This window comes from Halichoerus grypus, chromosome 8, assembly GCF_964656455.1.
Source record: "Halichoerus grypus chromosome 8, mHalGry1.hap1.1, whole genome shotgun sequence".
Lineage (NCBI taxonomy): Eukaryota > Metazoa > Chordata > Mammalia > Carnivora > Phocidae > Halichoerus > Halichoerus grypus.
Window position 1 is genome coordinate 25713450 of NC_135719.1, and position 26675 is coordinate 25740124.

Below are 26675 nucleotides of genomic sequence, written 5' to 3' on the forward strand. Positions count from 1 at the left end.
GTAATCAAGCTGGGATGAGGTCACACTGGATGAGTGGATGCTAATCCAGGGCTGGTACCTACAGGAGGGAAACTGGATACAGACACACAGGGAAAACCTCACGTGACAACAGAGGAAGAGACTGGACTGACACAGCTCCAAGTTACAGAACACCAAGGAGTGCCAGCAATCACCAGAAGACAGGAAGAGGCGGGGAAGGATTCTTCCCTAGCGCCTTGAGAGAAAGCATGGCCCAGCTGAAACTTTGATTACGGACTTTTAGTCTCCAGAACTACAAGAGAATATATTTCCATTGTTTTAAGCCACCGAGTTTGTGGTAATTTGTTAACAGCAGCCCTAGCAAACTAATAGAATATCCATCTCAAATTTGTGTTAGGTCTGAACCACTGTAAATTTCAAGTGACATAAAACCGTTGTCAGGTGACTTGTCATTTGAGGTATCTCTGTCAGTCGCTAGGCTACTCTGAAAAGGGCAAAAAGACAGACTTGATTTAGAAAATGCTTTTGAGGGTATTTATTTATTTATTTTTACGATTATCTCATTAAGGCACAATTTATAGCAGGGAAAAACAGTTCCTGGAAATAAAATGCTACTGTTTTACAAAGCGTTCATACTCTCGTTATATATTGCCTCAATATGTTTTAACAACTTCAAAAGTGCCGTGGCATTATACGGGAAAAGATTTTTCTTCTGCAAACGGTAAATGGCACCTTGTAGCTCTTCAAAGCACTTCAGTGTTGTGTAAGATATTCCCACTTCGGAGATGTTATTTGGGACTCTATCACAATCAACAGAGAAGGGACTATTAGACTGTTTTGGAACCAGAGGCCTTGATTGAGGCTCTAGGCGAAGTTGCTTTTTATCCGTACCTGTTCCAACTGGGTCCTGAGATTTCTTCATTGCTTCTTGGTGTAAAGATGTTTGTTTACTGTTTGCTGAGTGCTGGTCTGTGCCTTCTGCTTCAGAATCATCAGAGCTGTCATAATCTACCAGACTTTGAGAAGCTTGTAGGGCAGGCAGACTATCAGCCTGGAGCGTGGCATGGGTCTCCTTGGATATCACAAGATGGCTCAGAGATCCAGAAGAAACATTAGAAGCCCAGGAGATTGAAGCATGAGCACTTCTGGGACTACCAGGAGCAGCCGAAGGGCTAAGTTCTGTTTGGTTGCTACTTCCGTCTTGGACAAGTGAGGAGCTACAACCACAAATATTTATGCTATCTTTAGATTCGGTTACGTCAAAATACTTGCAAATCGTGAAAAAATGAGCCCAATCTTTTTGCAGTAATTTTAAATATCTAACAAAATATTCAAGGAAACAGGTTTCCGATGAAATCAAAAAGTCAAGAAGAACTGAAGAATCAAATCCTATGTTTTTCAATAAGAATAAGAAAATACAGTGTGGATTATAGCCATACTCATGTGTGTGATGGTTCCACATTTCTTTTTCTTGGGTCGAGCTTTCAGTAGCTTTACATTGTCTGAAAATCAAGGTAACAGAGGCCCCAGATTAATGACTTTTTACAAAAATAACAGTTTTTTTCAAAAATAACAGTTTTAACAGATATAATTCACATACCACAAATTCACCTAGCAGATTATTTTATATGCATTATTTTAAGAGAAAAAAATTCAAAACAATCTCTTCCTCTACAAACTCCATATAAATCTAATTCAATAAATAAAATCCACAGATTTCAGTAGTTCTAGTTATTGTCTGCCGAACAAGTCCTCTATCCTCCTGTCTTTTGACATCAGAGTTCCCTCATTCCTACAGGTAACTGATTACATGGGGTAAGATGGGGCTGGAGACTGGCCTCCTTCCTTTCCTTCCACGTTCTCCTCTAGGGGTGGGCACGTGACCTAGACTGACCAGTCAGAGCGCCTCATGCTCCTGGCTACAATGACTGCTTCCAACATGAATCTGTGACCCCAGCGGGCCAATCAGAACCCCCACCCCGGGACTCTTGCTGGAGATATTAAAGATGATACTGTAAGGCTGCTGTAAGCCAGGCACTGCTGGAAGCCCCGCCTGAGAATGAATTCAGAGTTGCAAGATACAGGAAAAGAGCAATGATCAACATATGATTGAATCCTTGTATATACAGTGTATATTCAGTGATCTCTGATGCCAACAAGCCCCTTGGAAGGAATTTCTAACTGTGAGCTAATAAATGCCTTGTTTGTTTGTTTTTTCTTTTTTTCTTTTTGCTTAGACTAGTCTGTGTTGGTTTCTATCCTTTACAACCAATCTTAACTAAAAAAGTTACATTAAAAAAAAAAATACAAATGGCATGAGCACATGCCTCTCTGGACATACTGAAGTGAAGAATGTTAGAGATTTAATTCAGAGGCTTCCTCTTCCCTGAGCAGTAAGGAGTCAGCTCTGAGTACAACTAAGATCTATTCTAATCGGCTAACAGGCATGCGCGTTTTCAGACTGAATTTGTATCTCACCGTTTGGGAGCCTAATTCAAATCACATGCAGGCATTTTGTGTTCTTGATTAGAACCTTTTGAAAATTGGCCGCAAACACTTAAGAGTCTGAAAGCAGCCACTGCACAGGGCCATAACACAAGTACGACCTGGCAGCACCACACTGAGCCGTCGGGCATTAGTAAGAAAGCCCTTCCTCTGATGCCAAGAAAGAAATGGAAATCAAGCAAATACTTGAGGGTTTAATAAAGCCGAGCAGAAACAGTGTAAAAGGTCATCAGTTACGAGCTTCATAACCATTTACAGATATTTGCCACAGGATGATATGACCCCATGTACAGCCGCTTTAATAAAGCAGGAACAGGCTCAGCACGCCATGTCATCAGTAACACAGCTTCATGACCAACCTCAGAGACCTGCCTCAAGTTGCTATCAGCCCCCATGCAACTGTATAATAAAATGAAAATACTGAGCTGCTGCTTTGGTTACTTACAACGCTGAGGTTACCTTTAAAAAGGCAAAAATCACCACACTGAAGCTCATGGTGGAAAAGTTAAGTCTTGGGGGTGAAAAGCATTTTAGAACATCGATTAAATGAAGGTTCGGACAATGGTACAAGCTTACTCCTGCTCACGCAGGTAAACCGGATGAAGCTAAACCAGAACCTGTGCTTTCTAGCACCCCCGCCCCCCCGGTCTAGTTCTACTCCCCCAGATCTGCCTACCCAGCCAAGTTTTCATAATGAGAACTCAAATGTAATCTCATTTTCATGTAGGGCAGGGTTAAAGCAAGGAATTGGAACTTACAAGGAAACCACAAGATTGTTAGGGATTTTTTTTTTTTTCCCCTTAATGATGGAAAGTAAACAGTATGTCCAGCACATTATTAAAAATGTTTTCTGCTTTTCTGGCACGTAGTTAGTAAAATTACTTTAAAATATACTAGCCTGGTCAACTTTAGGTAGATGCCCAGTGACGCTTTGGCAGCCTCCAGCATGTCATCGTCTTGTTCTATGAAGACCTTGGAGATCCACTCACATGGATTGTGTGACTGAAGGGAGGACTGAAGGTGAGGCTTTAAGAAGGTCAGTAACTCACACATGAAACTCTGTAAATCAACTTCAACAAATGCAAATTTCAAAGAGCGGGCAACTGCTTATGAATACATTAACATCGTATTATAATTTTATATATAGGCATCTCAAGTACTCCAACATGGATTATCATAATTCACACTTTCAAAAAGCCTATGAGTTAGGGATTATCTCTACTTTGCAAATTAGGAAACTGAATGTCAGAGGATACAATTAAAATGTATACTCTTGAGTGAGTGAATATCATCTATTCACTGCAAGTACCAGATAACTATTTTGGAGAAACTAGAGTTACATGAATTCTTGCTAAAAGTATATAAATAAATGAATAAGTAGTAGACAAAAGACATCACTTCACTGGATGCCACAGCTGTTTGTTACTAGAGGCAACAGTGTGGCCAAGCAAAATCATTTTGCCTTTAAAATAACAGGAAAGTTTTTTTTGTTTAAGTATTAAAAGAAAGCACTACTATTAAGCATAAAAACCAAAAAAGGTTTTGGGGAGTTTTAACTGTAATTTAAAACTCTGAATTATAGAACATATGCCACCTAGTGTTTTAAATTATAACCGCACAGAATGATATCTAGTGTGTGGTAATTACAAGGTAAATGACATTCAAAACAATTCAGGAAAGTAGCTGCTTACAGTTCAAACCTTTCACTAAAACTATATGCCGCTTGTTTAGGAAGTCTACTATTCCTTTTTAGCAGATGAAATGGAGGACATGTCTTCCCCAAAACCTAAATTGGATATCCTACTTTAAACAGTTGTCTTTGGACTGAGTTAAGATCCTTGACATTATATGCAACAATTTCTTAATCAATGTAACTTCTCACGTTAGTTTTAATTCACTTTCTAGTTATTGATAATCTACGTTACCCAATTTTATGAAGGAAAATATGAATGAAACACTACAAATATTTGAACTGACTTATATCACTTGCTTTGAGGTGCTCAATAGCACCTCTTTGTTTTTAACCTTAGTCATTAATTATGCCATACAAATTCAGTTTAGCCCACAAAATGTTGACATGTTTCTTGTGTAATTCTAATTTTTCTTTTTTAAAAGAAAATGTAATAAATTATAATTATAACATGTAGATTTAATTAGTGGAGTTACAGTCCTGAGATTTGAAAATTATGAATTACTTTCTATCAGTAAACAATTACTCATTACTTTGCACACAAAAGGAGTTCAGAGAATTACCTTTCATTTCATCTGCTGAAGCACAACTTTGAAACTTGATTTCTACGGATTTAATGATAAGTAGGCTTGCTGCTCTGAGAATAACATGATCTGGACCAGGGACACGCTCACATGTAGGCTGAATTTCATCTCCACCAAAGCAGGGAAGTTTTCCATGGACAGACAACGTCCTCAATAAGCCCAAATCCACAGCTCGCAAAACAGCATCAGCTAAAGCCAACATATCTACATCTAAATGCCGATCTGGTGGCATTAGGACAGGGCTAGATCCCCGACAAAGGTCTTCGCCCACTTTCCAGAGAAGGCACTTTTTGATGAATATGATGAACTTCCTTTTGACAAAAGCCTGAACAGGCCAGGTAATAACATCTAGCACACAAGAAGGTTTCAAAAATAAAATCCTCTGGCAAGTGAAATGTAGCTTCAGATGGATTCTGGAAGCTATAAGAAGTTCAAGTAATTCCAGGAAACATATCAAGCTGTTTATTATTTTAGAGGTATCTTGGCAGCTTTCAAAATGCTGAGAAAATAACGAATTGTAAAAAACTTCAAAAATAGTGTCAAAAGGAGTCAAGAACTGCTTTAAAATTTCTGCAATGATAAAAACAGTAATTATAAACAAGAGGAAAAGTGAAGGCTTCTTAAAACACAATTTACAATTCAATTTTTATAAATATTATCACTTTACAAGATGAAAAAATGGATGTGGATTAATGTGAACAAATGAAGATACACAAAATAACAGCTAATATATAATACACACACACACACACACACACACACACACAATAGAGTATTACTCAGTCATGAAAAAGAATGAAATCTTGCCATTTGCAATGACATGGATGGAGCTCGAGTATGTTATGCTAAGTGAAATAAGTCAGTCAGAGAAAGACAAATACCATATGATTTCACTCATATGTGGAATTTAAGAAACAAAACAGATGAACATGGAGGGAAAAAAAAAAAGAGGCAAACCAGAAAACAGACTCTTTTTTTTTTTTTAAAGATCTTATTTATTTATTTGGCAGAGAGAGAGAGAGAGAGATAGATAGAGAGAGTACAAGTAGGCAGAGCGACAGGCAGAGGGAGAGGAAGAGGCAGGCTCCCAGCTGAGCAGAGAGCCAGACATGGGACCTGATCCCAGGACCCTGGGATCATGACCCAAGACGAAGGCAGACACTTAACTGACTCAGCCACCCAGGTGCCCCCAGAAAACAGACTCTTAACTACAGAGAACAAACTGATGGTTGCTGGAGGGGAGGTGGGCAGGGAGGATGGGTTAAATGGGTGATGGAGATTAAGGAGGACACTTGTGATGAGGACGGGGTGTTATCTGTAAGTGATCAATCACTAAATTCTACTCCTGAAATCAATATTACACTATATTTTAACTAGAATTTAAATAAAAACTTGAAACAAGCAGAAGAAAAACAGCTAATAACCACAGTTAATTATCCATTCTACAAATATCAAAAGGGACATATAATAGCTTTAATTTTTGCCTAATAATTATAGTCTTCAGTCAAAAAATTTGGAGTGAGATTCTTTCATTTTTCATACTTCAGGACAGATCAGATGCTATAAAGTAAGTTTTAATCTTCATTATAAACATAATGTTCCGGGGCGCCTGGGTGGCTCAGTCGTTAAGTGTCTGCCTTCGGCTCAGATCATGATCCCAGGGTCCTGGGATCGAGCCCCGCATCGGGCTCCCTGCTCACCGGAAAGCCTGCTTCTCCCTCTCCCACCCGCCCCTGCTTGTGTTCCCTCTCTCGCTGTGTCTCTCTCTGTCAAATAAATAAATAAAATCTTAAAAAAAGAAACATAATGTTCCTTGGGAGCAAAAGAATGACATTTATGGGGAACCATAATTTGTACCTGTTTTTTGTGAACATGTATCTTTAAAGATTTCTTTTATTATAACAGTAAGGGTCCAGAGGCAGTATACTGCTTTCTCATTTTCAGGGTATTCAGAAAGATTTTTTTGGCAAAAAGCAATCCAGGAATTACTAAATGTTATCTACAAGTGAGAAAACAAAAAGTAGCAAGTTATAATAGAAAATTTTCTTTACAATTGCAAATTACCTATTATATACAATACAACTCTATATAACATTGTTTACTCCCTTGCAAAAAAAAAAAAAGTCTAGTATTTGGTAAAACAAGAAAGACACAAATATCCTAATATTCTTTTTTTTTTTTTTTTTAAAGATTTTATTTATTTATTTGAGAGAGAGAGAATGAGAGACAGAGAGCACGAGAGGGAAGAGGGCAGAGGGAGAAGGAGACCCCCTGCTGAGCAGGGAGCCCGATGTGGGACTCGATCCCGGGACTCCAGGATCATGACCTGAGCCGAAAGCAGTCGCTTAACCAACTGAGCCACCCAGGCGCCCTATCCTAATATTCTTTAAGTAAAAAAATTCAATATGCCATAGAAATAAAGGCTCAACAGGGAACATGAAAATATTAGCAGTCATTATTTCTAGGTGGTGGAATGATGTGTGATTTTTATTTTGTTCTTTATACTTTCTCTCATTTCTCAAATTTTCCACTACTAATGCCATCTTTTTGTATTTAGAAAAAAATGTTACTTTGAGAAAGGAATAAGTAATTATAGCTTAAATCAATCGGTAGATGCTTACGTTTATTAACTAATGCAGAGATAAGAGAAAAATCTGATGCTCAATTTGTTTGTATTTTTTTCATCACGCTGAGGACCATTCTTAGAATTTATTTATATTGAACCTGTAAAAATGGTCTTGGTCTCCAGCAGAGGCTCCTAAATCTTTTTTTGGAGAAAGGGAAGCAGGCCTACCTGCTCCTTTGAGAAACTGAAGTCAAGTTATAGACTGACTTGAAACCCATCCTTCAGGTGAAGAATCTGATTTATAATGACTTATGACATATTTAAGACTCTAATCTTTGATACAAGTCACTATTATATTACTACTCCATTCTTACACTTTTATGAATTTATACGTTATTAAAAGAGCAAACATTTTATTGATACAAACATTTGAAGGGTAAAATCGAATGCCAAAGAACAATTTTAAAGAAACTATGAAAGAAAATAGCATAACTTGATTACTTATCTTACCTTTTCTCTCAACTGGAAATACAGAAGTAGTGCAAGGCACTTTGCAGCCATGTGAGATAACAATTTATCCGAGTTTTGGAACATACAGGTCTACGGGAAAGCAAATAAATTTACCCACTATTACTGAATGTTTTTAAAACTTTTGTTTTAAAAACCTAGATCTAAAGAAAAACCCCCAAAACAACAACAACAAAAAACCCACAGAAAACAAATGGCTTACTAATTTAGAATCGATGTCAGATGATTTTAAAAGAACTTTAATTATATCTCTGTATTTCTCCTTCGCACGGAAGTCAGTTTCAACAGACAATATTCTGTTTATCATCACTCTGATTACTGTTAACTGAAGGAGGATTACTTCCCGGGCGCTGCGTATCGGCGAGTGTTTCTTCAAACACACAGGTACTGCAGAAATGGTAGCCAAATTGGCAGAGGATGGCTGATGCTTGTCCTGGACTCCATGGGGGTTTGGGCATTCTGAAGAGGCAGCTGTAGAGCAATCTTGATCCAAAGATGCTGGGTTGAGATAAAAGATGTAATCGTGGTTCTCATTTTCAAGTGTGGCTCCCAGAAGTACCTTCTTGTATAATTGTTCTAAAACGTCAAAGAAAGCTTTCATTGGGACTGCCAAAATATATCTCATGAGAAAGCTGACAACTCCAAACTGTAAATATTAATCTCAGAAATGCAACAAATCTGTAAGATGTTTCTTCGGTAAAACCTAAAACAGGAACAGTAATTTTAAAATTAGCATCATATACACCATATTACAGGGGAAAGGCATCTATTTTCACTTAATCATTTAGCCTCTCAAGTTAAATAAAGGTAATACTGATTGCTTAATTTCTAAAATGGAAAACTGGTAATAAGAACATTATCTTAAGACTAAAAATGAAATGGATGTTTTCCATACAGATTTAAGACCATAAATTTATTTTTAATTTTATCAGAGCAGAAACTTTACCTTTCCTCTAACATTTTTCAATGGGCCATGAGGGCCTCTCAATCTTGGCACTACTGACATTAGGGGCTGGATAATTTTGTTGTGGGGGAGCTGGCCTGTGCATTGTGGGAAGTTTAGCAGCATTCCTGGCCTCTGCCCACTAGATGCCAGGAATACCTCCCTTGGCGGGGGTGGGGGGCATAACCATGCAGGCTGACACCCACAGGGCCACCTCCAATTAATTAACCTTCACCTTCAACTTACAGATGAAAACCTAGTTAGATGGCTGTGTGGTCAAACTACTCTGCTTATTGATGATTAATTCACAACTTAAAATTGAATAATAGGAAGATCCTTGGCCAGCACTTTCAACATTAAATAAAAAATGAAAAACGCCAAGAAAAAGACAAAATGTTAAGCGAAAATAATCCAAACGTGAGCACACTGTCCTTGTAGCTGGATACAACTTTAGACACGCCCGCTGTCCCGGACGGACTCTGACGTGATAGAGACCAGCAAGAGTGAGGAGAAGGGAAAGGACGCTTACGGTCAGACGTGGCTTATAAAGCAAGGAATATGGACAATCACTGATAGATGAGTATTAGAGGAAATATTATAGGTAATACAAGTATTAATGTAGTTACTATAGAGCAAGCGTGGCTGGGAGAAATTTAAGACTGGCAGAAGCTAGAGATTACTGAATATCCTTCCATTGAAATGCTGAGCCTCTGGGAATTATATGATCCTTTGGGGCTCAGGCCTTTCATTGCCTTTGAGCTATTTCACACCTTTGTAAATTTGTTGATTGCTGATGGCAATGCAAACAATTCTTGTCTATAGACATGCAAATAACTGTCTGGTGGAGGGTCAACCCTCCTCTCAGCGGGAAAAGCCAGGTTTGCTTCTATTTGTAAACTCAGTTCAACATTCCTTTACTCCATATAAATTCATGGTTCTTTAACTTTCCTTTAAAACGGCTGTGACATCTGCCTAGTTCTTTCATTAGTTAATGAGTTAAATAAAATTGCTGATACAAGTTCATTTTGTATGGGTCATGACTTTGTCCCTTTCCAATTTATCCTTTAATAAAGTCCAAGGACTTTCCCCATCTACTCTGGCCCATTTATAAATGCCCAGTCCATCTTTTAACCTTGGTCCTCACTGGAGGAATCCTAGGAGGGCTGTCACTTACATTGGGTCTCACTTCTACAGTATGGCCCACTGACCTGCCCCTGGTCTTTATTTTTCCCCTCCCTCTCTTCCCCCTTGCTTAGCTTCTAAGGAATTTCAATTCCTGATCACCCCCACAGGACAAAACTGCCTTGTTTTTGTCCTATAGTGTAAAAATAAGTTTTAAGAAACCTATAGATTGTAACTTAAAGTTAAGAATGAAACTTTCTCTGGTAAAGTTTCTCTGAATCCTCTTTTGAAACTGTGAACATCCCACGTGATTTGGAAACATAACTAATTATTGGGAATCTTGTTCCATCTGATAGTGTTCAATGTTATCTGTTACCTGAACACTGTGCTCCCAGAAAGCAAGAATGATTAATGTTCCAAGAAACGGCTCACCATATTCCTAGCTAGGCCTCACCTCTACGCTTCCACATTGACTCCCCTTGTTTCACAAACCCCCACATTTCCTCCTTCTTCTTTGAGACATGTTCCATTAATGAACATTCTACCTGTTGCAATAGCCTGAATAAAATCATCTTAATTGTCTGGTGAATTTTATCTGCCACAAACAGAAACTAGCTTTCATATTCTACTTCAGGGTCCACTTCCACTGTATTTATTTCACTTTATATTTTGGTTATAACAGTAACATTTCTTCCCAATAAAACTATTGACATCTTTTATTGAAGTTGACATAAACTATTACGTTTTTATATGTCAAATATTCTGTGACAATAGACTATTTTAGGTTTTAACTAATATCACATGTACAAGCCTATTATAATTTTTAGCTGCAAATGGAATTCTTTTTATTTCAATGCCATGGCAGTAACAATACTTCCATTAAGGAGCAGCTGGGTGGCTCAGTCAGTTAGGCATCTGACTCTTGGTATTTGCTCAGGTCATGACCTCAGGGTTGTGGGATCAAGCCCCACACAGGGCTCCATGCTTAGCATGGAGTTTGCTTGGGATTCTCTCCCTCTGTCCCTCCCCCTGTGCTCCCTGTCAAATCAATCAATCAATCAATCAATCTTAAAAAAAAAAACACAACACTTTCAATAATATTTCTATAAATCTTAAGTCCTTAAATTTTACCATGAATGAGAATAAGATTGTGGGTATTCAACAATTTTGACCTATAAAAAGGGCCATTTCAAATGATTCAAACATTTCAGCATGCAAGACTAAAGTGAATACCAGTAAATAAATAGATACATAGACAAGCAAGTAAGTAAGCAAGCATTACAGGGGGAAAATGGGTCATTTTCTTTCATCGTAGGACCCAGGTTCTTTGATAAGAGTGGTTGTGAGTAATCAGATTGAAAAGCATCAGCTGGGGCCCACAGATGCCAGGCAGGTGTAGGGTGCCAAGGACAGGCTGCCCCAAAATGTGTCACTCTGGCACATCGATTATTTTAAATCAAAGTTACTTCAGAGACAGCCTGTGCAGGAAGGACACTCAGACCCTCCTCTGTCCCCCTGAAAACAGGAAATAAATCTCCCATGCAAGAGGTATCCTCCCAGTATCAGGAGGTAGAGACAACCTGATCTCCACAGATAGGAAATTTAGAGCCAGGAAAGCTGTATAAACAACCTTTTTTACTTTTTACTGATTTACTAGCACAATCCAAATTCTCTTAAGAATTCCTTACTAATTAAAGCGCCCAAAGTTAAGTTTTCTCTGTCCTGTCAATTCCTCACAGATTTATTGTCTGTCTAAAGAGCATAAAAACTGCCTGTCTTGGTCATTTCTTTAGGTGTCAATTGTCATTACTGGGCCTCTTGCGCACGTAATAAAACTGTTTTTTTTTTTCCTGTTAATCTGTCTCATATAGATTTAAGTGTTAGTCTAGCTGGAAGACCTTGAAAGGTAGAGGAAGAATTTTTCCCTCCCTTCACAGGTACCAAATAGGTACCAGATAGGTGCTAGGCTGGTTCTACTATGACTAAGCATCAATCTCTTCTCATTACAGTATCTTTTAAAATATTGATTTTGGCCAAAGAAATCTACATTGAAACAAATGTCTGTGGGTAGCCTATTGAGAACTGTAGCTTTTTTTTTTTTTTTAAAGGAATTAAAGTATTAAAGGAAAAGACAAATCCTGAAAAAATGAACTAGGGTATTTGACCAACCACACCTTTTTTTCCTGAAGTGTCTGTTACAAGGGTAGTAGATCTCAAGCTCTTTTCCATGCTGGTCTGGAGGAAGGTGTACCTCTCAGACAAGTTTTTAAACCAGCTATACTGGATATATGGGAGAGATCTGTCTAGCCTGAAAAGGAAACAAATATTAGGAAAGGTCTAACTAGGATAAGAAATGGGTAGCGTTTTCAAAGAGATTTTTTCAGAAAATACCTCTTGGCAGAGGAGAATGTTTACTAGGTGGCCAAAAGGGGTACCCAATACGACATAAAATTTACCTCAAGTCTCTCTTTTACTGTTTAAGTACTATAAATGATTTGAATTGTGTATTCTTTTCCTAATAGAAGCATACCTGTCTTAATATAAAAGTAATATATTCCCACTCATCTTCACACAAAGTCGATGCTTCAGGAATAAGAATTGCTAAAGTTTAGGGGCACCTGGGTGGCTCAGATGCTTAAGTGTGTGCCTTAGGCTCAGGTCATGATCTCGGGGTCCTGGGATCGAGCCCCTCCTCAGGCTCTCTGCTCAGCAGGGAGTCCGCTTCGCCCTCTGCCCCTCCCCCAACTCGCGTGCACACACACAGGCGAGCGCGCGCTCTCTCTCAAATAAATAAAATCTAAAAAAGAAAAAGAAAAAAGAACTGCTAAAATTTCTTGAGTGCCTACTATGTACCAGACACTGTTCTAAGTGAGTAATAGCTTCACAACAACTTTATGAAGTGGATAATTATCATACCTATTTTACAAATAAGGAAATTAAGGCAAGGAGACATTAAGTTAGAGGTAGTTAAGTGGCAGAGCCAGGATCTGAACCCACAAAGTCTAATATCAAAGCTTGTGGTCCTCCTCAAATTTCCTCTGATCCTCTAAGTCTCAGGAAAACGGATGAATAGAGGACTTCTAACAAGCTTCCTAAGTGAAAGTAGTAACTCAACACAGTCTAATTTTTAACAGTTTCTAGATTTTCTCCCATAGTACTGTAAATCAGAATACCCATCCTTAGAATAATTTTCACATGCTGCACAACATCTAAACTCAAGGCAATTACTATACAACTTCCCAATGTAAACCAAATCAATTTTTTCAAAAGACACTCAGCAACCAAAGGTTAAAACATTAATCAGGCCATCCTATTTGATTGAATTTTTATATTAAATTACTTTTAGAAGCTACATCAAACCCTGGATGAAAAGCCAAACTATCCACAGATCATATTTTGATTATCAGCCCACCAACAGTTTAAAGGCATGACTAAGACCTTGGTTTTACTTCACTTAAAATAATTTCAACCTTTTATAAAAATTAACTCAAAATGCATCATGGGCTTAAAACTTAAAATAAGATTTTAGGAAAAAAGAAAAAAGCAGGAGAAAAATCTTTAGGATTCAAGGCTAGGCAAAAAGTTCTTAAACTTGGCCCCCAAAGCAGTGTCTAAAAAGTAAAAATTGATAAACCAGAGCTCAACAAAATTAAAAACTTTTGCTCTGTGAAGGACCCTATAAAGAGCATGAAAAGACAAGTTATAGACTGAGAGAAGATATTTGTTAATCACATAATCAAAAGGTTAGTATCTACAATATATAAAGGATTCTCAAAACTCAGTATTTCAAAAATAGCAATAATTAGAAAATGGGCAAGAGACATGAACAGACCTTTCTCTGAAGAGGATAATACAGATGGCAAAAAAGTGCACAAAAAAGATGTTCAATCACATTAGCCACTGGGGAAATGTAAATTAAAGTCACAGTAAATACTACTATCACTATAACGGAAAAAAAAATTAGTGGCACCAAATTCTGGAGAGGATATGGAGAACCAGACTACTCTTACATTGCTGGTGAGATTATAAAATGGTATAGTCACTCTGGAAAACAGTCTGGTAGTTTCTTTAAAAAACTAAACATACTCTTAACCATATGTTCCAGCAATTGCACTCCTTGGTATTTACTCAAAGGAGCTGAAAACTTATGTCAACATAAAAACCTGCACACAGATATACAGAGCAGCTTTATTCACAGTTTCCAAAATTTGGAAGCAGTGAAGATGTCCTTCAGTGGATGATAAACTGTGGTATATTCAGACAATGGAATATTTATTCAGTGCTAAAAAGGAAGAGCTATTGAGCCATGAAAAGACATGAAGGAACCTTAAATGCATAGTACTAAGTAAAAAAAGCCAATCTGAAAAGGCTATATACTGTATGATTCCAACTATATGAGGTTCTGATAAAGGTAAAACGATAGAGACAGTAAAAAAGATCAGTGGTTGCTAGAAAGGGATGAACAGATGAAGCACAGATTTTTAGGGCAGTGAAAAGACTGTATGATCCTATAATGGTGGATATGTATCATTGTATGTTTGTCCAAACTCAGAGAATGTGCACCACCAAGAGTGAACCCTAGCATGAACTATGGACTTTGGGCGATAATAGTAAGTTCATCAATTGTAACAAATGTTACCACTCTGGTGGGGGGATGTTGATAACGCAGGGGAGGGCTATGCATGTGCCAGGGGCAGGAAATATACAGGAAATTTCTGTACTTTCTGATCAATTTTACAATAACCTAAAACTGCTCTAAAAAAATAAAATCTTTAAAGCAAAATAAGAAACTAAATATGCAACTACCATATGACCTAGTAATTACATACCTGGGCAGTTATTCCAGTAAAATGAAGACTTACAGTCACACAAAAACCTGCATATGAGAGTTCACGGCAGGTTCATTCATAATAGCAAAAAACGAGATAACCCAGATGTCCTTCAATGCATGAATGGTATACTACACAGCAATACGGAAAGAACTATTGATGCATGCAATAATTTGGATAGTTCTTACGGGATTATGCTAAGAGAAAAAAGCCAGTCTCAGAAGGTTGCATGTTGTGTGGTTCCATTCTTGAAATGACAAAATTAGAGAGATGGAGAAGAGATTAGTGGTTGCCAGAGGTTAGGGAGCCCCCTCCCGCCCCCGCCACTTGGTGGGTAGGGTTATAAGGCCAATACAAGGGATCCTTGTGATCATGGAACTAGTGAAGGCAACACTAACTAACCTACATATGTGATAAAAATTGCATAGAACTAAATATACACACAGATAAATGAACAGAAGTAAAAACAGGAAATCTGAACAGGATCAGTGGATTATATTAATCCTGGTTGTGATATTGTACAATAGTTGTGAAAGATGCTCCATTGGAGAAAACGAGTTAAAGGGTACACAAGATCTCTCTGTATTATTTCTTACAACTGCATGTGAATCTACAATTTCTCAAAATTAACAGTTCAATTAAAAAATATAATAATTTCAGGGGCGCCTGGGTGGCTCAGTCGATTAAGCATCTGACTCTTGATTTCAGCTCTGGTCATGATCTCAGGGTTGTGAGATCAGGGTCATGAGATCATCAGGTTGTGATCAAGCCACGGCGGGCTCCATGCTCAGCAAGGAGTCTGCTTGTCCCTCTCCCTCTGTTCCTCCCCCTGCTTGCACTCTTTCTCTAAAATAAAAAAATAAAATCTTTTAAAAAATATACAATAATTGCAGCTATAGATATCAGCCTTCTGATCCCAAGTGTTAATATGCATAGGATTTCACTAACATCAACTAAATATACATGTAAATGTACTGGGACTTTGATTTTAAAAATCCCTAGACGGAAAACTGAGCAGAATGGTATTTTAAAAATGTTAAAAAGTATTTTCTTAAAAAATATTCTTAAGTAATAACTAGGTAGAAATTTTAAGTGCATGATCTATTCATTAGAAGGCATTCTACCAACACCCAATTTCAAAACTATTAAAAAACAAATTGCTAGTAATTTAATCCTCCTTTGTATGCAGATAACAACAATAAAAAAGATGCCACTGTCTCTTTTACGAGATTTTCTTTAGATAACCCATATATTGAATATTCAGAAAAGTAATTACTTCCATGGTCAATGTTACAATGAAAAAATGCTTTTCTTTATATGAAAATCTACTACAGTTTGCCAATCGGCTAGGAAACTCAAAATTGGGCTTTGGCCTAATGCAACAATAGGTTCAAATCTGATCATAGCCCAACTGGTCACTTAATGTATATTGCCCCATTAATGAAGATGCTGTGATTCTAAAGGCAGAAATAAATAATAAATAAATAAACAAGTAAATAAATAAGTAAGTAGAACTATATCCAACTAAAAAGCTTCTGCACAGCTGAATAAATCATCAACAAAATAAAAAGAAAACCTATGGAATAGAAAAAATAATGTTCACAAACCATACATCTGATAAGGGATTAATACCCAAAACATATAAAGAACTCATACAACTCAAAACAAAAAACCACAAATAATCCAAATGAGCACAAGAGCTAAAAAGACCTTTTTCCAAAGAAGATATATAAAAGGCCAACAAGGTACATGAAAAGATGCTCAACAGCACCACTCATTAGGAAGATGCAAATTAAAACTACAATGAGATATCACCTCATACCTGTTAAGAGTCACCATCATCAAAGAGAGACAACAAATGCTGGAAAGACGTGGAGAAAAGGGAATCCTTGTGCACTGCTGGTGGCAATGTAAATTCATGCAGCCACTATGGAAAGCAATATGGAGGAGCCTTAAAAAATTAATAGAACTACCGTATGATACGGCAATTCCACTTCTGAGGATATATCCAAAAGAATCAAAAACGCTAACCTGAAAACACATCTGCACCCCCATGTTCCTAACAGCATTATTTATAATAACCAAGACATGGAAACAACCTAAGTGCATGAAAAAGCTGTGGTATGTACATACGATGGAATATTATTCGGCCATAAAAAATGAGGAAATCATTCCATTTGTAACAACATGGATGGACCTTGAAGGCATTATGCTAAGTTAAATTAGTCAGAAAAAGACAAATACTGTATGATCTCACTTACATGTGGGAATCTAAATAAACAGAAAACAAACCCAAACTCATAGCAAAAGAGATCAAACTTGTGGCTATCAAAGGCAGAGGGTGGGGTGGTGGGGACCTGGGGGAAGGTGGCCAAGAGGTACAGACTTCCAACTATAAGTTAAATAAGTACTAGGGATGTAAGGTACAACACGACTATTGCTGACACAGCTGTAGGATACCCAGGAAAGCTGCTAAGAGAGTAAATCCTAAGAGTTTTCACCACAAGAAAAAAAATTTTTTCCCTTTTTCTTCTTTCATTTCTTTTTATTATGTCTGTAGGAGAAGACGGATGTTAGCTGAACCTACTGTGGCAATCATTTCACAATAAATGTAAATCAAACCATCATGCTGTATGCCTTAAACTGATACAGTGATGTGTATCAATTATTTCTCAATAAGGGGGAAAAATGTTGGGATCTTTAAGTGTTCAATCCTCCACATCCTCTCTCTTCTTAGAGCAATTTCATGGACTCTCGGTGTTCAATTACTATCTCCATGTTGTTTTCTTCTACCTCTCAGTTTATGGTGACTGTTATCTCCTAGGCACCCAGGCTAGAAATCTGGACATCTTTCTGGACCCTTCCTCAGCCCACTTCTCTCCACCCTCACTGGTCTTGCTAAATGGTTGTTTCTTAGCCCACCCTACACCCCCTTTCTTCTGAAAAACCTCTTCACTCTCTTTAGGATAAAGTCCAACCCCCTGGACACAACTTAGCAAATCCTTCAAGATCTGCCTTTTGGAATTCCCTCATCAATCTGCCCCACAAACTAAGCTACAGGCTTTCTCTCAAGTCCTCAGAAACTGTGCACTTTAAGGGTTCCCAAGCTTTCCTGGCACATTCTTTCGAAGCCACATTCAACCTTCTCCCTCCCACTCTCAACCTTTAATTTGAAAACCTGCAGTCCCAGGGAAGCCTTTTACATATCCAACTCAGGATTAGGGGGCCCTGCCAAGTGCTCCTTCAGCCTATACTACAGTATTTATCTCACTGCATGGTCTATAATTATTTTCTAGTTTGGTTTCCCCACACTTTGACTAGGAGCTTCCCTGCGCAGGACTGAGCTGTTTGCTTATATAGGCCAATAGGCAGCTCATGAGGAAAGCACCAAAACATGTATTCTTGAATGAGTGATAGTGTAAAAGAAAACATCAGAGGGGCAAATTGAAAGTGTTTGCAGTGACCCCCATCTGCCATACAACATCTTAACATATCTCATTACATAAAAGCAATTGATACATTAAATTACTTCCTTTACATAATTGAGTAGGCCATTCCATGTGGACATTGGTGGTAGCCAAATGTCTGGTGTATTGGATGACTCAGTTTAAAATAATGGCAGCGCTTGTTTGGATTACTGTAATGGCCTTCCACATTTGCAGTAACCCTGCTCTAGCTAGTATTTTCCATTGAGCAGCCGGCCAGTGATCTTTTCAAAACATAAATACGATACTGTAACTTCTCTACCATGGCTTACAAGGTCCTGCAAAGGTCGGCCACCTGTTCCAACATCCCCAATCTTAATACCAATCATTCTCCCTCTTACTCACTCTGCTTGACTACGCTGGTCTTCTTTCTTGCAGTTTCTGTTAAACAGCAAAGGTTATTCCAGCATCGGAGGCTTTGCACTGTTGATTCTACCTGCTTGCAAAATTCTTCCCTCCTCCTCCCCTCCCCCCATACCCCAGATCTCGCCTTGGTTGGTTCCTCCTCATTCAGATCGCTGCTCAAATGTCACTTCCTCAGAGACCTTTCCTGACTACCTATCTAAAACAGCCAACACGTCCTAGTCAAACTCGATCCTCTTATTCTCCTCGACTTCCTTTATATAACCTAACCCTACGTGATAATTTTATGTCTCCCCTGTTAAAGCGAAAGCTCCACGAGGACAAGTGATTGCAACTACCTTGTTCACTGTTGTCTCCCTAACGGCTAGAACAGTGCCCGGCCAATAAACACTTGCTAAATGAATACATGCACTCAATAAGCTTGTCCATCTCGCGTATTTTCCATTCTCCTTTCCCCTTCATTGTCAGAAATCCGTGAGGGTCGCCGTCCTTGCAGGAAAGCTCTTGAAGCGTCACCGCCATCCCAAAAAGAGTCCCCTTTTCCTCACCGGGAGAGGCAAGCCCAGCCTGGTAGCTAATGGGCCTCAGGGACCGAAAGATGAGCCACGGACCCGGCACCCTCGTCTTAAGAGCGCTGAGGAGGAGCTGCGGCACTTGGCGTCCCCTTCCTCGCTTCCTGGGGACTGCCGCCTCCCCAACCTTAGACCCCTGGACCAGCCTCTCAGTCGGCCGCACACACGCCTTCCCCGCCGCCGACCTCCGCTGCCACTCCTAGTTACCTGCCGGAGATCGGCCTTGGGAGACTCATTCTTCTCACCGCCATTCGAACGAACAGCAGCACCTTCCGGGCCACCGTAGTTCGCGGTAAGCACACGCCAATCTCTCCTTCCGCATGCGCAGAGATCCCATTCGGCGTACAGTGTCTCTTAGCAACCGCATCGAGTCCCTCCGCCAGGGGCGGAGCATCGGAAGCCACAGGGGGGAAGCCGAGGGGGAAGTGAGTGAGCCCAATCGGAGACGAGTCCCAACCTCGACCGGCACGCCTCCTCTAACTGTCGCGAATGCGCAGACGGCTTTACGGCAGGCGAGGGGTGGGGGCTGCCGGGGGTAAGGAGGAGAGAAGGAAGCAACCAACCAACCAAGTCGCCCCCACCCCCCACCCCCACCCACCCCGGACCTGGTTTACGGCTCCGGGCTCAGGCTCCGATGCGGCCGCTGATTGGCTGCTGAAGGCTTGGTCCCATCCCAGTGACCCCAAAGTGCTGGAGGGAGGGGGCGGGGGTGGCCCAGTGCAAAGTGCATCCCGAAAGCCCCCTGCCTGGAGCCCCCGCGGCTGGCACCTCGGACCCTGTATGACCCGGGACCTCGCTGCCCCGAGACCTGCTGTGTGCCCCCGTAGCCGGGAGCCTCCGGCCCGGAGCGCGGCAGCCCCTGTTCCGAGCCCTCAGACCCGGGCTGCCCCCCCACTCGAGCCGGGACTTCCTCCCTGCACCCCTGCCCCGAGGCTGCCCGGCGGTCAGGACCGTCGCCCCAGTTCTGCTCGACTGTCCGGATGCTCGCTGGGCTGGGGCCGTGAGGCACCGAGAAGGATCAGGAACACCCGTGTCCGGCCCTGCCTGGAGTGTTTGTTCAATGGAGAAGTTGGTGAGTGTGGAGAAGGCTGAAAGGAGGAAGAGAAGCAGCAGCTGAGGAGACAGGTAAAGTCAGTTACCCCCCCCAGGGGAAGGGGGCTGGCTGGGAGAGAGAATCACTGCTTCTTCCTGTCTGCCCTTACCACTCTTCCTTTGCTACCCCTTCCTCAGAGCCCCCTCCTCCTCGCCCCGGGTCACTGCACCACTCACTGGTTTCTGCTTTCTAGGTTTGAGCTGGCTAGAGGAGACGAGAGAGCAGGGAGGGGTCAAGCCACCCACCAGAGAAGCAGCAGAGAGCCTCTGACCAGCATCCTCTATAAAGGTAATGAGCCAGACCTCCCCTCCCCCATTGTTTATTCCTGGCCCCTATCTCATTAAGCATTGCTTTATTTTCAGCGTAGTTACCTGGAAATGTAACTCTTTGCTGGCACCCGGTTTCCCAGCAAAACCAAACACTGCCTGTGCCCGATCCTTAAGATTTTAATTAATAACTTCTTTATCTCAGAAATGTATTTTCCCCTTTCTCTCTGTACGTTGCGTTTCCGTTTTCTGCGTTATCTTTCGGTACACTGTACCATTTACCCTGCTCTGAGACTTTGAGACCTTTTGGTAGCTCCCCCACCGACCTTACTCTCATAGGAATTCCTCAATTCCTTGTTAATTGCTTGTTAATTCTGAATTACTCTGTTTTTTAATTAAACCACAATTTTCTGTTTTCCCCTTATGTTTTCCTATCACCTTTCCTCTACCTCTGTCAGAAAATCTTTTGAGTTAACTGACAAGGGTTTGGTAGAGGAAGGTACAGTAATAGCTGAAATTTGTGACTTTTGGAAAATAATGTGACTTTTTTCTAGTGAAAAGTGAATCTGTGTAGCTGGATAGTGTGGATAGTTTGAAAGCAGTATTGGCCCCTGACGCACTTGAATGTAATTAACTTATGTGGCTCTTACGTGTTTCTGTGTGACAGATGTGGATGGATTTTGAAACTGTTATAACGATAAGTAATATTTGTTACACCTTTGATTTTCTAGAAGAAGTTACAAAACTTTATACAATATTGTTAATCATTTGGCACTAAGAGTTTGCAAACACAGGAATGTTTTGGTGTGTTTAGAATCTAGGGCTTTATTTTTGCACTCTTCATAGATAAGATTTTTCATTTCAGAACCCTTACAGATAATTTGTTAGATTGAAATTTAAGTATTTCATTCATGTGATCACATTTCTGCCACTGTATTTTGTTGCTGCCTCTGAAAATGCACTAAAGGTAAGTTTAGGACATTCATGTAGTTCCTAAAGAGGGAATATGATCAGGGAAATTATATAAAAGTTAATTCAGAAATTAGTCAAGTGAATGACTTCTCTGCCATCCAATAACAGGGGTATAAAGTGACTGGGTAATCTCAGAGTTATTTTAATATCTCAGATTGTTTAGGGAATTTCAGGTACAAAGAAGTACTTAAAATAGCAGAAGTTGTTAGGAAATTTTTGATTTACTCTGTTCCACTGGACTTTCTGCCTTCTACAAAAATAAATTAATGCCTTTCCTGATTCTTTTAATTGCAAAGACATTGCTAAAGATAGTTTCAAGTGCTTTGAGGGTTTGCGTTTTCTTGAGACCTGGAACTGGACACCAAAGGGAGAGTGTATGCTACTGAATGAGACTGAAAATCAGTATCTAGCAGTGACTGTTCCCATGGTGAATATTTAGGGCAGCCTTTATATAGGGTCCACTTCATTTCAGTAAAAGCTAGGCAGAAGTCTATCAAGTTAAAGGCAATTTTATTTTTTAAATATACAAATCACCAGAGAGATGCCTAATGATGACTTTAGGAATTTTTTTTAAAATGCTAACATATTTGAAGTACGTTTTTAAGGTAAAAATGAATTATGTATTTTCTATTCAGGTCTTCTCACTTAAATATTTTTTCTACTTTAGATATAACTCTAGCGTGTTTTCATTTGCAAGGGGTGTTATCACCTGAGATGGTAAGAGAGCAGGTCTGTGGCAAGTCAAGCATGGAAGATACAGGAAGGACCCTGCTTTCTCCTGGTTGCCAGCCAGCTCATTCTCATTGCTTAAATAATATTTCATTGATCCTCTCTCTGCTTTTAACAGTTCTTCTAAGATTAGGGAATATATATATAAACTTGTTGGCCTCGGTTCCAGATATTAGCATGACTGAGAGTGTTTGGTCTAGGTTATGCTGAACATTTAAAATGTTTAATTTGGGTAATCATTTACTAACATGGACAGTTAGATAGTTTATATTTTTCAACCTGGTAGTTAACTTTGTGTTAATTCTCTTGCCAGGTACATGGGTTTTTACAGAAAAAAAAAAAAAAAGGTAAAGAACCTGATTTATTTGATAACCAAATATAGATTTGTAGTCACATAGGGAGAATAACTGATTTTAACTGAAGATGCATTTTGAGGATGCTGTGGCTTCATAGTTTTGTCTTTATACCTGAAGTGATACCATTCACAATTGCTTAATATTATGCTACATATAATATCTATTTTCTTCGTATTTAACTTTGGTAATGTAGAAATTCATATGATTTGTAAAAAGTCTAAAGTCAGGTAAAGTTTATATAAGCATACCTAATATCAGACTTACAGCCTTTCATTTCATTCCCAACTGAAGATGCTCCCTAAGTAGAGAAAGATTTTCTCCTTTCTTGCAAACTTACTCAGTACTAACTTGAGGCTGCTAAGATGATCATGCCAGACGTGAGTTACTAAGATAATATTGACAAGACCTTCTCCTTTACAATACTTGTGATTTAATCCTTGAGTTGAGCTTGGATTAAGTGAGTTATACAATGTCCTCTCTTGCCTCCTCCACATTCCGTGAAAATGGTTGGTTTTTTCTGCTGGAAAGGATGAGAATTGTAGATAAGTCGTGCATGATAATACATCCTTGTGTTACACGGAGGCCCAGCAATTTGGAGGAAATATGAATGCCCTTACTTGTTCTAGAACATAAACACCATGCTAACTATGTGGAGTGATAGTAAAAAACACTTCTACTTTACTTTGGGTTCCAGGCTCTTGATAATACAAATAGTGCTGGTCAGCATAGACCTCAGTCGTATGGCACACTTTGGGCCTTGTGTTCCTGCAGCCATCTAGGACCCTTGAGCCAGTGGTATTTTTTTTTTTTTTTTCCTCAGAGCCACTATCCTTGGAGTTGCTGATTTTATTTTCATACCAGCCTGTATCTCTGTTTGCTCTACAAAGAAATGCTTATTTCCTTTTTTGAGTAGCAAGCTGTTATCTTGTTTCTAGTTGGTGTGAAATCTGAAAGCACAGTTCTAATTTGTATCACTTAATCCAAAAATGTGTGGATTTTTAGTGAAAATAATATGCAGAAAGCCATTAGTGACTAATCATTTATTCCAAAGGAAAGTGGGGACATGTGGCAGATCTGGTGAAAGTTTTATACAATTTTAGACAGGTCTTAAATATATTTTGTTTTATAGTTATTTTACGCTGCGCTCTGTTCTATGAATATAGACTTCTTTTAATTATGTGAAGCAAGAAATTTGGTTTCAACTTAATGCAGTTCACTTGGCATCTTTATGGAATTCAGTGGTAACATTTTAATTCCTACATTTATAGTTTCTAATATGATCAACAGTGTAAAAGCTCAGAGGCCTGGATGGTTTTCTTTTGACACCATGTAGAATAGAAAAAGATGGATTCATAAAATTTAAACACACTATTCAACACACTATCCCATTATCAACACACATTCCCCAAACAATCCCAACACACATTCCCCAAAATGATATACATTGGGGAAGTGGCTCATTTTGATACGTAAATCTGAAGTCTTCCTTGTTTGTATGTTTTTTTTTCTTTTCTGACTGAAACCTGGAATGGAATTTCTAAGATTGCACCCTCAGAATTTTAGTCATCCTGAGTCATTAATTTAAAACAACTCACATTTACATGTATTTCTTTAGAAAATTGCCTCTGTGGCCATATTCTTTTATTTTATAGGTGACTTCCGGGAGCTCTCAGATTTTCGAGCTTCCCCTTGAGGGGAAATAGACTTTTTTCCAATCTCATCTCTGGACTTCTTCTGTGATTTTTTTTTTTTTTTTTTAAGATTTTATTTATTTATTTGACAGAGAGAAAGATAGCAAGAGAGGGAACACAAGCAGGGGGAGTGGGAGAGGGAGAAGCAGGCTTCCCACAGAGCAGGGAGTCCAATGCAGGGCTCGATCCCAGGACCCTGGGATCATGACCTGAGCCTAAGGCAGACGCTTAACAACTGAGCCACCCAGGCGCCCTCCTCTGTGATTTTTAATAGACACCTTTAGCACTGATGGTGTATTTCCTTTTTCAGTTCAGTAGTCTTTTTAAAAAAATTTATTCACGTGTGGATAGCTAAATTCTGTTAAGTGCAAACTCGCGTAACACCAAGATAAAATTTATTACTTGTCTCATGCCTTGAACTATTATAATGGATATTTTGGTAATAAGTCATTGCCCTTCATAACTTGAGGGATACAGCTGACAGGAATTATGTTTGCATGGTACGTGTGTCTGTTTTTTCTGGGGAAGACTGAGGCATGTGAAGTGTGCTTTTTTGGTTTAAACCTATGGTTATTATTTATAGCACTTAGTATTGTCAGAAAAGAGAAAAATGATCCTAATATTTCTAGGTGTATTTGATTTAAGTGTGCAGAACTTTTTTTTTTAAGATTTTATTTATTTGAGAGAAAGCAAGAGCGAAAGAGAGAGAGCACAGGCGGAAAGAGGGACAGGGGAAGAGGGAGATGCAGACTCCCCGTGGAGCAGGAAGCCTGACGTGGGGCTCGATCCCAGGACCCCAGGATCATGACCTGAGCTGAAGGCAGACGCTTAACCGACTGAGCCACCCAGGTGCCCCGAGAACTTTCTATTAAAGTTCTACCAAGAGGTAACACCAGTGGCCAAGGCTCAGCAGTGTGCCAAACACATGTCAGGCACTCAGTGGACTTTCATTTGTCTGACTGAAGGAGTCCATACAGCATTATCACAAGTTACTGTGGTTCGTGCACCTTTCTTGTTGAGAGAAATAGTCACTTCATCTTTTAACACAGGCTTTTCTTGATATTATTAATAAATTAATACCATTTCATAAATTCTCCTCCACCCCCACCTTGCATGTCCTCCTTCACACATACCCCCCCGCCTCCATGAAAGTGACCATGGGTAGATGGAAGACAGTAAGAACAAGGATTCTTAAAGGCCTGAAACCATGCAGGGCCATCTCCACTTCTCTTGGGAGGCAGGGGATACCAAGGACACCCTTGGAAATAAGGCATCCAGTGGTGTTGATTTTTGAAATGTGGATGTAGCTAATGTAGAAAATAATCACGTGTTCTTTTGTGGAAAATGCTGGAGGCTCATCATTGGAGACCTCAGTTTGCCTTTTTTAAACAGATTTTTTATTTTAGTATAGTTTTGGATTTATAGAAAAATGTGCACAGATAGTACAAAATGTCCACATAGTCCACACCCAGTTTCTGGTAACATCTTCTATTAATAGATGCATTTGTCACAGTTAATGAACCAACAGTGAGCATTATAATTAATTAAAATCCAAATCATATTCAGATTTCCTTAGCTTTTACCTAATACCTTTTTTCTGTTCCAGGATCTCATCTAGGACACCACATTACATTTAGTCATCTTGTCTCCTTAAGCTCTTTTTGGCCGTGACAGTTTCTCAGACTTCCTTGTTTTTGATGGCCTTGACATTTTGAGGAGTACTGGTCAGGTATTTTGTAGAATGCCCCTCATTTGGAATTTGGTATTTTTTCTTATGATAAGACTGAGGTTATGGGCTTTGGAGAGAAAGATCACCAGGGTAAATTGCCATTCTCATCATATCATACTAATAACATGACTTGGCACTGCTGCTGTTAACTGTGATCACTGGGCTGAGACAGTGTTTTGCAGGTTTCTCACCATAAAGTTGCTCTTTCCCTCCCTCTCCGTGCTATCCTCATTGGAAGGAAGTCGCTATGCATGGCCCATTCTAAAGGAGAGGTGAGTTATGCTCTACCGCCTTGAGGAGGGAGAATCTACACAACTCTTTGGAATTATGCACAGGAGATTTTGTTTCTCCTCCCCTCCTTTATTCATTTATTCAACCAGTGATAGCAACATGGGCATATAGGTATTCTATACTTTGGGTTAGAATCCAGTAGTACTTGAATTATCTTGTTCAAATTGTTCCATCTTGGCTACTGAGAGCTCTAGTCATTGGCTCCTGTGTTCTTCTGACATACCCCCATCACTGCATTTTTCTTTGAGCACTTCCTTTTTGGCACAGTGAGATACTCCAGGCTCATCTTGCATATTTCTTTCCTTGCCCCACTCTCAGAATTGGGCATTTTTGTAAGGATAGTTCTGCATTTTTTGTAGCTTGCCTTGTAGGAGTTGTTCTG

The 26675-nt window shown here is 39.4% G+C and overlaps 2 protein-coding genes across 7 annotated transcripts in view; one reads left to right on the forward strand and one right to left on the reverse strand.

Moving 5' to 3' along the window:
- Nucleotides 1-499: 499 nt before the first annotated feature.
- Nucleotides 500-19543, reverse strand: LINS1 (lines homolog 1). 5 transcript variants are annotated; one of them, XM_078078959.1, is made up of 8 exons: nucleotides 19374-19543; nucleotides 12092-12225; nucleotides 8055-8555; nucleotides 7835-7924; nucleotides 6616-6757; nucleotides 4738-5328; nucleotides 3383-3554; nucleotides 500-1481 (listed from the first exon to the last, which is right to left on the reverse strand). In XM_078078959.1, the coding sequence occupies exons 3-8, from the start codon at nucleotides 8475-8477 to the stop codon at nucleotides 599-601; spliced, it is 2301 nt and encodes a 766-aa protein (XP_077935085.1). In that variant the 5' UTR covers nucleotides 8478-8555; nucleotides 12092-12225; nucleotides 19374-19543; the 3' UTR covers nucleotides 500-598. The 5 variants fall into 5 exon arrangements, with proteins under 5 accessions (XP_077935085.1, XP_035947746.1, XP_035947748.1 ...); XM_036091853.2 differs by lacking the exon at nucleotides 12092-12225; XM_036091855.2 differs by lacking the exons at nucleotides 12092-12225; nucleotides 19374-19543 and adding an exon at nucleotides 18933-19344.
- Nucleotides 19544-19772: 229 nt separating this feature from the next.
- ASB7 (ankyrin repeat and SOCS box containing 7) overlaps nucleotides 19773-26675 on the forward strand; it is a 48347-nt gene continuing 41444 nt past the window's right edge. Inside the window, exons 1-2 of one of the 2 annotated variants that reach the window (XM_036091864.2) lie at nucleotides 19773-20291; nucleotides 20453-20547. The gene's annotated coding sequence lies outside the window, so the exon portion shown is untranslated. Of the gene's footprint in view, nucleotides 20292-20452; nucleotides 20548-22810; nucleotides 26275-26675 lie in introns of those variants that run through there. The other variant, XM_078078962.1, reaches the window with a different exon arrangement.

What these genes read in the sequence shown, in the direction of transcription:
- LINS1 (XM_036091853.2), bottom strand. Translation starts at nt 8,477, where the DNA reads ATGAGATATATTTTGGCAGTCCCAATGAAAGCTTTCTTTGACGTTTTA. An exon ending in TACATGTTCACAAAAAACAG is followed by an intron (nt 5,329 to 6,615) that starts GTACAAATTATG and finishes TTATCATTGCAG; the next exon opens with AAATTTTAAAGCAGTTCTTG. An exon ending in ATCTACCTAAAGTTGACCAG is followed by an intron (nt 1,482 to 3,382) that starts GCTAGTATATTT and finishes CTTGATTTTCAG; the next exon opens with ACAATGTAAAGCTACTGAAA.